Source organism: Panthera leo, chromosome E2, assembly GCF_018350215.1.
Source record: "Panthera leo isolate Ple1 chromosome E2, P.leo_Ple1_pat1.1, whole genome shotgun sequence".
Classification (NCBI taxonomy): Eukaryota; Metazoa; Chordata; class Mammalia; order Carnivora; family Felidae; genus Panthera; species Panthera leo.
In genome coordinates, this window is record NC_056693.1 from 11,569,606 (window position 1) to 11,582,633 (window position 13,028).

Here is a 13,028-nt window from a genome sequence, read left to right on the forward strand (position 1 = left end):
TCTCCCATGATGGGGAGGAGGTCCTGGAACCTATTTAGTTCTCTAAATGGTGGGTGTGATCTATGCAAAGAGATGGGGAAACACACGCAGTGGGAAAGGACCTCAGACACCATCTTGATGCACAGAGAGGGCAGTGCCTCGACCTATAACACACAGCAAGTCAACAGCAAATATGGCTTCTCCTGTGCTCTACCAGGCTGGCTAGCTTTGGGGTCCGCCAGACTTGGCAAGGGGACACTAGGGGCAGACTTGGGGCCCTCCCTTCTTCACACTTCCTTTTCTGGACCTGGGCTACATGAGGGCAGGGCCTGTCTGGTACCCAAGGCCCCGCATCGCATATTGCTTTCATTTTCACCTGCCACATAAGCTCCTGCTCAGAGCCCGCACAGTGCCACACGGTGTGGGCACCGCGGGACACAGTGGCACCGAACCAAACCCATCCCGCCTCATGATCCTTACAGTCTAAGAGGCAAGAGAAAATCTCAGGAGGCCTACAGATGCACAGATCGCTGACCACCTCACAGGGGATTTAGAGGGCCAGGAAGGAAGAGTCTGCTGGTACCTGAAGGACAAACCGGAACGGTGACAGCAAGGCCAGCATTCCGGGACGGGATGTGGGGAGCTCCTGGCACATTCTAGGACTCAAAGAAAGCCACCACACTTGAACCCAGGGAGAACGTGGGCCGGGGTGATCACAGCCGTGGTCAGCGAGGGTGGCTAGTGCAGGGACTCTGGACTGGGGGTTGCGGGTCACAGGGCAGGATTTGAAGCGAGAGTGGAACAAGCACGAGGGAGCAGGGGCGGCAGTCAGGACCCGTCCGCCTGGCACCCGGGAGGTGAAGTAAGTGTGTGCCCGCAAGGAATAAATACATGGGAGCGTGAACAAATGATGCCTCAGTAAATGCCTTCTTCCCTTCCCTGCTCTCTCCACGGCCCCCGACTTTCCCAGGCCGCGGGGACTGGGTTTCGAGGGTTCCAAGGCATCCAGAGTGGGACACTCATTAGCAGACCCGCTTTGCCCTGAGTCCCTAGGGAAAGTGCCTGGGTGTGTCGGCGGTTTGCCTCCTCTGGGGAGCCAGACGGACAAGGTGTGGTCCCTCATGGAGCGTCTGGGTCCAGTGCGGGGAGATGGGCCCAAACAGATAACGACAGCATGAGGGGGCATCACGGGAACCTGGGCGGGTCCCTGGGCAGCAGCACTGCCTGGGGACCAAGGAGGTGATGTGGGAGCCAGCTCGGGGAGGATGAGCGGGAGCCGGGCAGGAAAGGCAGGGGACTGGCTTAGGGCGCCCTGTGCAGAGGGGGGTGGCGTCTCTGGGTCAGGAGGGAGGGTCTCCCACCAGGCTCGGAGGCGGGGACTCGATCCTGTGGTGGTGAAGGGGCCCTCAGAGGCTTTTTGGAAACACAGCGGAGGGTGGGAACCATCCCTTCTAGTTTGAACGCGGCTCCCCCATCCCCCGAGCCCTGGCTTTCTGCTTCTGGCTGCTGCGGAGATTAAATGAGCAGACGCACACGAAGCGCTGAGGCCCGGTAAGGGCTCCACGAAAGCGGGCTGTGCTGACCGCCACGGCCGCCATCATCCGGAGGCGTGACCCCTCCGCAGGGTCACTTCCCCGGTGTCTGCCCTCAGCCCCCCGGCAGCCCCTCCCAGACGCCCTGCTGCTTCGAGAAACAGCAGGGAGCTCAGCTGGGAAGGCACTCTGCCCAGGACGGGGGCAGCTCTGCCGCGACATGGTTGACGACAGCCGGCGGGAGACGAGAACTGGAGAGACGCGGGGGTGGGCGTGAAGGTGGCACACGAGCCTGACCCCAGCGGGTTCCCAGAGGGGGCTGCCCACCCACCCCAGGAGCACCAGCTGGGATCCGACGAGACCCTCCAGGGAGCGTCAGACAGCAGGGCTCTCAACCCGGGCTTCTGCTGGAAAGGAAGAGGGCGTCAGGCAAGTCACATGAGCTGTCACATGAGTGGCTGTCAGCAGCCGCTTCCAAACCACCCCCCCCAACCTGAGGCAACGGCTCTGCACCAGCTGCAGCGTAAGCAAGGGGGTGAGAGTAGCTTCAGAGTGCCTACTGTGCACCTCCGTCCACCACCATCGGACGTGAGGGCCTGAGGAGAGACAGGAGGCGCAAAGGCTTCTGCGGACGGCGAGGGGAGCCAAACGGATTTAGGCCCTGCCTTTGTGGAATCTGTATTCCAAGTAGGGGGAAATACAATCAGAGCACGATGGGGTCCGTAGGTGCTTTGGGCACTCACCCTCCAAAACCCCTCCTGGAACTGGGACCCCCCTCCGTCTCTCCCACGCTAACTCCAGCCCCGGAGACCCACCCGGGCTCAGCCACGGAGGGCTGCCCCAAATCTAGCCCAGTCGCCATCGGTGCCGCAGGCCTCCCTGACACGAGCGGCATCCAGGGTCAGCATGGGCAGTGCCAGCGTCTGCCAGGGAGCGGTGACGTCCAGGACGTCAGGCACTCTCGCCAGATCTGCCTGACGCTGGGATGTGCTCCCGGCTTCGAAGGCCCGAGGGCTGGCTCTGTTCCCAGGAGTCTGAAAGCTTTGAAATAGACTCGTCTGCCAAAAGGGCTTCACAAACGGGGACAGCGCGGCACAGGGATGTTTCGGGACGTGCCCACATTCACACGGGTGAACCCACACCTGGGCCTGTGCCATCTAGCGGGGGAGGTGGGGCTATCATCTTGCTCTTAGAGATGAGGGAACCAGGGCAGGCTCCCAGCAGGGGCATGACCTCATTCAACTTCGGCAGATCCTCACGGAGTGCCTGTAATAGCCGGTCACCCTTCCAGTCGCTTTCCAAGTATGGAATAATCTGATCCTTAAGCCCCAGACAAATGAGGACACTGAGGCAGAGAACTCGAGGGATTCGCCTAGGGGCAGAGCTGGACTGGCACCAGGGGGCTCCGGAGCCCGAGACCTGGGCGCCTCTCCTGTTGCTACCATTACACGTTTTGGGGAATGAGGCCCACAGAGGACTCCATGGTCTCCTACTGGAAACCCTCGGGCCAGATGTGGATTCTGGATTCAGAGATGTCCTGGGTTTTATTGTTTTAAGTTTATTTATTTTGAAAGACAGAGAGCAAGTGGGGGAGGGGCAGAGAGAGAGAGAGAGAGAGAGAGAGAGAGAAAGAGAGAAAGAGAGAAAGAGAGAATCCCAGGCAGTGCAGAGCACAATGCAGGGCTCGAATTCATGAACCGTGAGATCACGACTCAGTCATGAGATCATGACCTGAGCCAAAGTCAGACGCTCAACTAACTGAGCCACCCAGACACCCCTGGATTTTATAAGAGGGCCAGGACAGCTATATTATGCTAAGACCCCAGCAAGGTCTGGGACAGTTTTTAGAGCTTGCCGGATCTGGGAAATGTGGGGTCTAAACAGACCATGCAGGTGAAGCCACCTGGGGGAGGCGGTACGGGAATCTGACCGCACAGCCTACACGCTGCCCACCTCCCCTGCCAAGGGCAGGATGAACTGACTGGAGGTGTGGGCAGGGGCTCAGATCCAAGGAAAGAATGGGGGGGGGGGGGGGCCTGTCACCTTAGAAGGGTCACAGATAACACTGGCAATAGTAAAACCTTCGGGTAGGGGGGCGGGGAAAGTTCAGATAAAGCCAATGAGTAAATCAAAGAAGTCAAATATCAGCTATCATCCAATGCAGGACCACACGAAGCTAAGCGCCTACAGGTTCCTGACCCCGTGGTCACCTTCCTGGTCTCTCAGCCTCAGTCTCACCCACCTCACACCACCCAGAAGGTTCTGTTAAAAATACCAGGCATGGGGCGCCTGGGTGGCTCAGTTGGTTAAGCGGCCGACTTCGGCTCAGGTCACGATCTTGCAGTCCGTGAGTTCGAGCCCCGCGTCGGGCTCTGTGCTGACAGCTCGGAGCCTGGAGCCTGTTACCGATTCTGTGTCTCCCTCTCTCTGACCCTCCCCCGTTCATGCTCTGTCTCTCTCTGTCTCAAAAATAAATAAACGTTAAAAAATTTTAAAAAAATAAATAAATAAAAATAAAAAAATAAAAATACCAGGCATGCCCCTTCTTAAAACCCTCCACTGGCTCCGGGCAGCCCTGAGGCTAACAGGGCCTGTGAGGCCCCAGCTAGCTGGGTGCTCTTTCCTGCCTCCTCCACCTCGCCTCTGACCCTCCTGCCTCCACCTCCCGGAAGACCGGCTTTTTTTTCCTTTCCTCAGATGCACCTCCCCCACTCTGCCCCCAACCCCTCCCGCCGCATACTTCCAACTGCTGCCCACCCGACCAACTCCTGGGATTTCTGGGCCTCCGATGGCCCCGACTCCGGGAAGCCCCCCTTGCCCGCCTGCCTGCCCAAGTAGACCTATGAGCTCTTCCTAATCAGAGTCCCGGGCACCCTGGTTTGATGAGAATTGTTTTCTGTGTGTCTCTCTTACTCGGCTATGACCTCCATGGAGGCAGGGACTGGGCCCGTCTCATTCCCCGACCTCGAACACCTGGCACGGCCATGCCATGCTAAGTGAGTGGCGGCTGGCCGTGGGGGAACCGGGTCACACGTTCAGCCAGGAGGTCCCGCGCACCTACCAGGTACCGGACACCGCGCAGCACAGCAAGAACTCGGGCCAAGGGTCAGAACAACGAGGATCTAATGCGGAGGGCAGGGGAGCGGCAGAGACCTCCCGGGGCTGTGGAGCTGTCCAAGAAACACAGCAAACCCGCATCCCCGAGATGCCAACTGGGCCGGGCCCTTTACTCCGTCGCTTTCTCATCCCGGCCACAATGATGCACAGCTGGAAGTGTCCTCTCCACTTCGTAAAGGGTTATGGGTTGCAAGTGAAGAAACCAGGCAGCACGCTGAACTGAATGCGGCAACTTGCGGAAGTCCAGGCAGCCAGGAGACAGAGGTAAGAGCAGGGGACTGCCTGGTTTGGATCCGGCTCACCCATTTACTGGCTCTGTGAGCTCAGGTAAGCCCCATCACTTCCCTGTGCCTCTATTTCCTCATCTACAAATTGGGAGAACAGCACCTACCCCTGGGGTGGTCGTGCGATTGAACTGAGACAATACGTGTAGCCCAGTGGTGAGCACACGGAAGGCAAGCAGTCGTGACGATTAAGGTCATCCAAGAGCAGGGATTTCAACCCAGGCTCCTCTACGCTCCACTGCAGCAGGCTGCCCTTCCCAGCTCGAATTTCTGCTGTCACCGCAAGCCTGACGCTTCCATTTGCTCCAAACAAGCTTACCAGGTCAACCCCAGCCACCCCTGAACGGAGGGCTGGAAGGCAGTCTTGGGATCGAGTGTTGCGTTGGCTCAGCCCTGAGCAGGACAGCCAAACCTGGCTGTCACAACCACCTGGGGAGCTTTCTAGAAACACAGATTCCTGGCCCCCATTTCCAGAGGCTGCCTTAGTTATAGCCAGTCCAGCCCGGGGGATCTGGCTGCACATTTCTTAACTTTCGGAGCATCAGACCGAGGAGAGCCACGCGTGCCGCGCTCCCAGAAGCACGCCCACGTGCACCGCCACTGACTCACTCACCGACTATTTACTGCCTCCTGCCCGCTAGGTTTGCGTGATCCTTCTGGGGGCTCGTGATGGGTGCCAAAGCCAGCCTGCAGATCTCTGGGGAAGAGCCCCGGCAGAGACCGGATTAACTACCCCAAAAAGCTTTCTCCCAAACACCACCACCGGCTGAGATGTGAGGCTAACCTCACTCCTCTGACATTCATCCAGTGCCCAGGCCCTCTTGAGCGCCAGGCTGAGGTCACAGAGGTGACACGCACACAGTCTGTGCCCTTGAAGAGGGAAATACGATGCGAACACAAATAAAGAGTTGGAGGTGGAAAGAATGAGGGCGGCCCGCCTGAGTTTGAGGATGCAAAGGGCCCGGCCCAGCAGAGCGGCACTCCCAACACACTGCCGGAGGCGGGCAGAGGGCTGGGGGCTGGGGTCCATGCCTCACACGGGACTAAGGCCCGGGGAGGAGCCGTAAGTTGTCCAAAGTCAGCAGCCGGTATCTGGAGAGGCTAGCACTTCGAGTCTAGAATCTGGGTTCTATTGCCTCTTTTCAGGCTGGTGAGAAAAACGTGTTGATTTAGTTTCAGCTCAGAGAGGTTGGGCAACCTGCCCACGGTCACCCAGCTTGTAACAGATGGGATCAGGCCTGGGGCCTGTGATCTTTCCCATGCCCGGTCAGGGACAGGGCAGCAGGTTTTGCCCGGGGAGTGGGGGGAGAGACCAGGGAGAAAGACGAGTGCAAATACACAACAGACACAGGAAGCGCGCTGACGGTGAGGCGTTAGGTGGGGCTGCAGGACTGGCACTGACAGGAAAAATGAGGGAGACATGGGATGAGCATTCACTATGGACTCTGTTATCTTACTTAATCCTCACGATCACCCTATGAGGAGGTACTATTGTCAGCTGCATTTTACAGACAGAAAAATCGAGAGAGCACAATTGTCCAAAGTCACACGGCACATCGCCCAAAGTCACACGGCAGACGATGTGCCAGGGCCGGCAGTAGGAGGTGAAGTTGGGCCCGGATGGAAATCCGGGCAAAGGCCCCAAAAGCTGCCCCCCACGACCCCATTCCCTACTCTCCAGCAACACCACCACTTGTGCTAACGCGAGCTGAGTCCTTTTTTTCAAAGTTCATCTTTTTTAGTCATCTCTACACCCAGTGTGGGACTTGAACTCATGACCTCGAGATTAAGAGTCACATGCTCCACCAAATGAGCCAGCCGGGCGCCCCTTGAGCTGAGTCTTTTGAGCTGATTCTTTTAACGGAGGGCCTCTTCCTACCACTGACAGGTGCATTTCTACCTGTCAAACCAGTTTCAAGGACTAAATCTACAGCACAGCTTTCAATGAGAGCACCCAGTGAAGCATTTCCACCCCCTCTGATCCCCATTTGAGAACACCATCGCCACTGCCCTCACTGCCCCCTCCAGGCCCCAAGCTCAGGTGGCCAGAGGTCGCCTCGTCCTTGGGACCCCCTCACCCTGCAGACACGCCACAGCAGTTCCTGGTAGGCAAAACTCCCCCACCCCCCACCGCGGGACTGAACCTCCTGGGCCAGAGGTCAGGGGGAGGGGAATGGGTTACCGGCAGGCCAGGAGGGAGGGGGGACAAGCCTCCCAGACTGTGGCCGGTGTCACATGCTCTCCGACACCTGTCTCGCGAAGCCCACACAGCGTTCATGGGACGGGAAGACAAGCCGAGCCTTGGGTCACGCCTGCAGTTTGGTCTACAAGGGTCCCCAGCACAAGTCCCTCAGGAGAGCTGGGACCACGGGGCCTGCCACCGTGGGGTGGGGTGCATCCAGCCAGCCCCTCCTCCACTGGGGCCCCCGTCTACCCCCAGGGAGAGTGGAGCCCACAGGTGGCCAGTGTGGCAGCTCTGAGGCGGTCTCTCCCCCTCGGTTTCCACCCTGCCTCCTCCCCAAGCTTCCCTTCCCGACCACGCACACTGGCCTGTGGAGCAGGCCCCGCCCCACCGGGTTCATCCTATCTGCTCGGACATCCTGGGTGGTCAGCGGGGCAGGGATCACCACTTCACAGATGAGGAAACAAACTCAGCAAGAACAGGGGCCTCGCTGGAGGCCACAGCGCGCTGCCGCCACGGCTGGCCTGCACGTGCACGCTGGCTCCATGGGGCCCGGGTCTGGCCTGGGTCACCCCTTCCAGGATAGCTGCACACATGCTCACCGGGGCTCGTTCAACCACGATCACTGCGTGTCCTCTGAAGGGCCGAGGAAGTGGAAACGAGGACGGACGGCGTCTGCTCTCCCATGTCAGTTGGGGAGAGAGACCACGAGCGTGGAAACGAGCACGTAAGGAAACATCAGACGGCCATTAGTGCACGGAGGGAAATGAGCAGGACCCCAGCACTGGGGGCAGGTGGGTGGGGACACTGCGTGACACGGGAGCCAGGCAAGGCCCCTCTGAGTGCTGGGCTGGGTTGAGCTTCCGTAGGCCTGAGACAACTCCCCCAGTCCAGATCCATCTCGTGTCTAGGGATCCCCAACACGTGACCTCTGGCAGGGCCTGATGGGGCTCTCGCCCTCAGGAAGACACCCCCTGAGGCTCCCGCCTGGCTGGGCCACCGCTCTAGTCAGGGCCTGGCTCTCCTCCACCCTAGCTGGAGGCTCGGTGAGGGCCCGGCCCAGCTCTCCCCGTTGAACGGTCACCCTGTCCTGGGGCCCCCGACTCCCCTAGTTCGGGAGTGCCCCTGCACCTCTCCTGGTTCAGCCAACTTCTCCATCTCTACGACAGAAGAACGGCTTCCGGGTGACCTCACTCCCAAATCGGAACTGCCAAGTCCCCTGACCCTTGACCTCAGGGTCACATCACCACAGCAGGCCCCAGAATGACTCCTCCGTCACCCTGCCCACCAGGTCCGCAGCTCAAATGACACCCTCTGTGCTTTCCCACGGCTTACAGACCAAGTCCAACAGATCTCCCGCCCTCCTCTAGGACGGACCAAGTCCTCCCTGCAGCCCCCAGCCAAGACCCTTTGGCCTCCCAACCGGGTAACCCCCCTTGGCCCAACCTTCTGTACTGAGTCTCCGCTTCTACGGCCTGGCAAGACTCCACCTTCCCTGGTTCTGGGCCAGGCAGCAACCCGCTGTCCTCCCCAGGCACAGAGGCTAGCCTCCTGCTCCTCGGCACGGCAGGCCCTCCAACTTCCCGTCCTGCGAATCCCACTAACCTCACCAACTGCACCCATGACCCCTCCCCTGCTTGGGGACCAAGATCACCCAACTCCGTCACAGCCAGGCCAAGCCCCCACCCCACCCCACCCCAGCCACGACACATGTGCTCTTCCAGCCCGCACACTGATTTCTCAACTTCTCCGTGTCGCTGCCTCTCTCCCTCAGACCCACCGACTCCTCCGGAGAGGGAGTCCTAACCAGTCCCTGCGTCCCTCTTTAAACTGCCAGAAAGGACGGACTCCCCCAGCCTGTAAGCTGTGGCCGCCTCCGCCTAAGCCGGGGAAGACTGATCGGCAACCATCCCCTCAAACTCCTCCCAGCCAGACTCCAAGTGACCCCTCTTTCTTGACGTTCTCCCCTGCCGGGGGAACAGCAGCTGCTATTTATGTGGCCAGAATTTACAAGGACTATTGTATTTAATCCTCACAACTACCCGGCGGTAGAAATTAGCACCTCCATTTGCAGAGCAAAGAACAGGAGGCTCAGGGTGGAAAAAACAGCTTGACTCAAAAGCAAACAGCTGGTTACACACAGCTGTTCCTCTTCTGGGAACCTGCACACCAGAAACTGCCCCCGCTGCTCCACCCCGTGCCAACTCTCCCGCCCCCCCCCCCCCATGACCCTGAAGCCCACACAAACTGCCCATCCGCCCTTCTCCTTGCCCCGGGGCCCACACACACGGCCCACCCTCTCCGCCCCTCTGCTGGCAGCTTGTGAAGCAGAGACATCCAGGCCCCAACCCCATGAGCTGACTTCTCCAGACTAGCCCCTCAAATCACCAATATCACCGGTATCACCCCATATCACCCACGTTGACCGACATCAACTGCAACTTCGTGAAAGCTCATCCTCGCCAATGACCTTTCGTACATCATCATATTTAGTCCTCTCTTAAATGCCCCCGGGGCAGGGGTATTGTCACCCACCTCACAGTCGGAAAACTGAGGCTCCGAAGAGTTAGATAACCAGCCCGAGGTCAGGAAGTGGGTAAAAAGGAGTCAGGATTTGAACGAAGTCCTCAATTCCTCCACCGCACAGACTAGCAACAGTGCCTCCTCTCTCCAGCGGCCAAGTGACCAACTTCTACTGAGCCGGGACCAGGCTGATCCCTCTCTTGGTGGGCTCCACCCTGGCAAGACTGACCGACGTCCCCCGCACAGAAAGACTCAACACTGCCGTTCATCTATGAAGCGACTTTCCGACTTTAGCTCTATACGCAAAACACACACACTCCTCCAGCTGCCCTTTCCGACACTAATCTGACCTCCAGGAAACCCAGAATCGGCAGACTTGCTCCCTCTCCCAACGTCTCAAGCCAGCAAACTTCTTCCGGCTCCTACTTTCTACCGACCAGCAACTCCAAATCCCTAACTCTTTCTCAAGGCGGGGAGGGGGGAGGAAAATTTTAAAAAGAGACCCTTCTAGAGCCAGGCCCCAAAATTCCTCTGCTCCTTAATGGCTGATCATGTTGTGCTTCACTTTTGGGCGAAAGCAAAGAAGGCATGCAGTGACTTTTCTTCTTCTTAATGCCAAGATCCAACACCTCCTCCGACTATCTCGTCCACCCCCAAAGTGACCACCAACTCTGCTCCTTTTCTGGGAAGCCGTTTAGCTTGACTCCCTTTTCCCAACCCCAGGTTTTACCAACTCCTCCACAGCCACAGTCCCGCTGGTTTATTCTTCCTCCTCACAGCCAAAAAAGTGAGCGGCATGACTACCCCCCCCCCCCCCCCCCCCCCCCGGCCCCGAGGTTTGCAGACTAGCAGCTTAACCTCTTTCCAGCCCTATGGGCCCATCAAACGTCCACCTGCCCTTGGAACGCCAATTTTGACTCCCCTCTCCCTCCCCAGACGGCTCTCTTTACCCTTTCGGGCGGGTGGGGAAGTGGGACTATGATCTCAAAGGCTACCGCCCGCCCGATCTCCCTGGCCTCCAAACTTTCTTTGATTGCTTATCATTTTAACTCCTAAAACGACCACCTTCAGCGTCCGCGAGGAGTGCGGCGGGGCATAAACCAGCTACTTTTCACCTTCCCAATCTAACAGCCACCCCGTCTCAAACACCTTGCAGCCCTAAAGTGACGACAGTCTCCTTAAATCATTAGGTGCAACTTCTCGAGCACCGCCTCCATGCCCGACGCTGCCCTGACTCCCGGTCAGCCACGAGCCCGCCCCCGCGCCCCGGCAGTAGCTACCGTGTCTCCAGGGGTCTTTGGGCTCCACTGCTCCGGACACGATATCCTCGTCGGAGGGGAACGTGACGCGCTTGGCCGCAGCCTTGAGGCGCCCGTCGGCGGGGGACGATGCGGGGCTGGGAGACCGGGCCTCGCCGGGGGCCTCCTCGGCGTCGCCGTCCGCGCCCGGCCCGGGCGGCCCCTCCTGCGGCGGGGTCTCCATCGCCGCCGCCGCCGCCTCTTCACGGGGGCCCCGGGGACATGTCCCGGGCCCCGGACTTGTCTCTCCGGGCCCGCCCGCCGTCCCGGGGCATGGGCTCCGCCGCTGCTTCAGGCGCCGCCTCCGTCCTCCCTCCTGGTCGTCGTAGTCGTCGCCGCCGGGAGCTCGAGCGCGCCTCCCCCGAGCCCCGCGCGCGCCTGCTCGTTCGCAGCCGCACTTTCGTTAACAGCCGGGGAGCTCGGCGCGTACTAATGAAAGCAGAAAATCAATTTACGCTATTCGCGGGTAGAGTGGTCTCGCGGGTTGTTGAAGCAGGTAACAAAAGGCAGAAAGAGCCACGGGAAAAAGAAACGTGAGCAGTGAATCTGCAGAGCCGGAACTGCAGAGTACGAGGGGCGGGGCGAGGTGGACGCCGTCTCCCGGAGCAGCGCGCAAGCGCGAATGTGGGCCGCCCCACGCCGCCACCCTCCTCCAACTAGATAACTAACGTTCAGACTCGCACACATTCGTCACGAGCTCAGGCAACTGTGAGGGGAAGGGAGTTGATAAAAATAACATTTGCGTGGCGGAGCTAGGCCAACTGATAAGGAGAGAGGCAAAGGGACAGAGAACTTGAAAGGAAAGGGACAGAGGCTGTATTGAATATATGAGTACAGGTGATGGATGCTGACAGACGGATCCTCTGCCTGGAGACGAAGCCTTGGCCTCTTTGCTACAGACGCTCTAGCCTTCCATTTGCAGACTGCAGTTTCATCAGTAGCTCTCTGTATTTGGACAGCGTTGCGTGAAATACAACTTAAATTAAAAGACTAAAAGAAATATGAGCCCATGAGGAGTATCATAACCTCTATTAAAAAACAAAAAACCCTGGATGATGGAAGAAATTCCAAAACCAGGAGACGAATCTGCCAACCAAACTACCGGGCGACGGAGCAGGTAGATTACCAAGCCCCGAGGAACCCGCACGAGTTCTAACGCCCCACACACCCCTTCCTCCACACGCGCGCGCGCGCACACACACACACACACACACACACACACACACACACACACACATATCACGGCTCGTTTCAATCGCTTAATATTCGCCTCAGCACTTTCGCCAGGCTTTCCCAGCACTTCCAGCAATTCGGGGGGGGGAAAGGCGGGGCTAAAACTAAAAAAGGGAGGGAGGATTCGGGGAGGAAACAGAGCGCGCGACGTCGTTGCCTAGGCAACTAGAGAGCTAGACCCGCGGCTCGCTGGAGGCGGTGTCTTGAATGGACGGACGTAGGGGAGCTGAGGTTCTCCGCCCGCCCCGTTCAACATCACCAGCCGCCGCACTTTCGCGACTGAAGACGAACAAAGCAAATCTCATCTATACTTAATGGGATCTTCACTTACATTCCAAAGTTGATGGGATTACAAAGGGGGCAGAAATCACTTGAGCCCAGCGAAACCAGAAAAACGACTAGTGGCGGGGATAAGGGAAGCGAGTGATAATGGACGGCTACACAGCTGGAGCGAAATGGAGAAAGGGTGAAGCTTCACCCCAACCCCGTCCTCAGCCTGTCCTGAAAGGCGCGGCCGCACCGGGTCCGGGTCCGACCCCTTCCGGAGCGGGCGGGGAAACGAACCCGCCTTCCCTAGAGTGAGGCCCACGCCACCCAAGGGCCCGGCGACCATGTAACCAACCCAATGCGAACCACGCCCCTCGCGGTGAACACCCCCCAACCCCCCCCCCCGCCCACCCGAGAAAAGAAACCGCATCTGAATCTCCCAAACCCGCTGCTCAGGTAGCTCCAGCCACTCCCCGGGAGAGTGAGGACCAACCCAATCTCCACCTTTATCCCCCAGTTCCTCCCCGCCCCTTGATGTGGGCCCCTTGATGTGTCCTCTTCTCGAGGGCCACCAGGATAGTCAACCTCCCATTTCCTAAATCCGGTTCCATCC

The 13,028-nt window shown here is 59.0% G+C and overlaps 1 protein-coding gene across 1 annotated transcript in view; it reads right to left on the reverse strand.

Moving 5' to 3' along the window:
* The window catches only part of PPP1R37 (protein phosphatase 1 regulatory subunit 37), a 41,540-nt gene extending 29,740 nt beyond the window's left edge, over nt 1–11,800 (reverse strand). Inside the window, exon 1 of the mRNA XM_042919202.1 lies at nt 10,898–11,800. Within this exon, the coding sequence (XP_042775136.1) occupies nt 10,898–11,099 (202 nt within the window). The 5' untranslated portion in view covers nt 11,100–11,800. The remainder of the gene's footprint in view (nt 1–10,897) is intronic.
* Nucleotides 11,801–13,028: the final 1,228 nt, after the last annotated feature.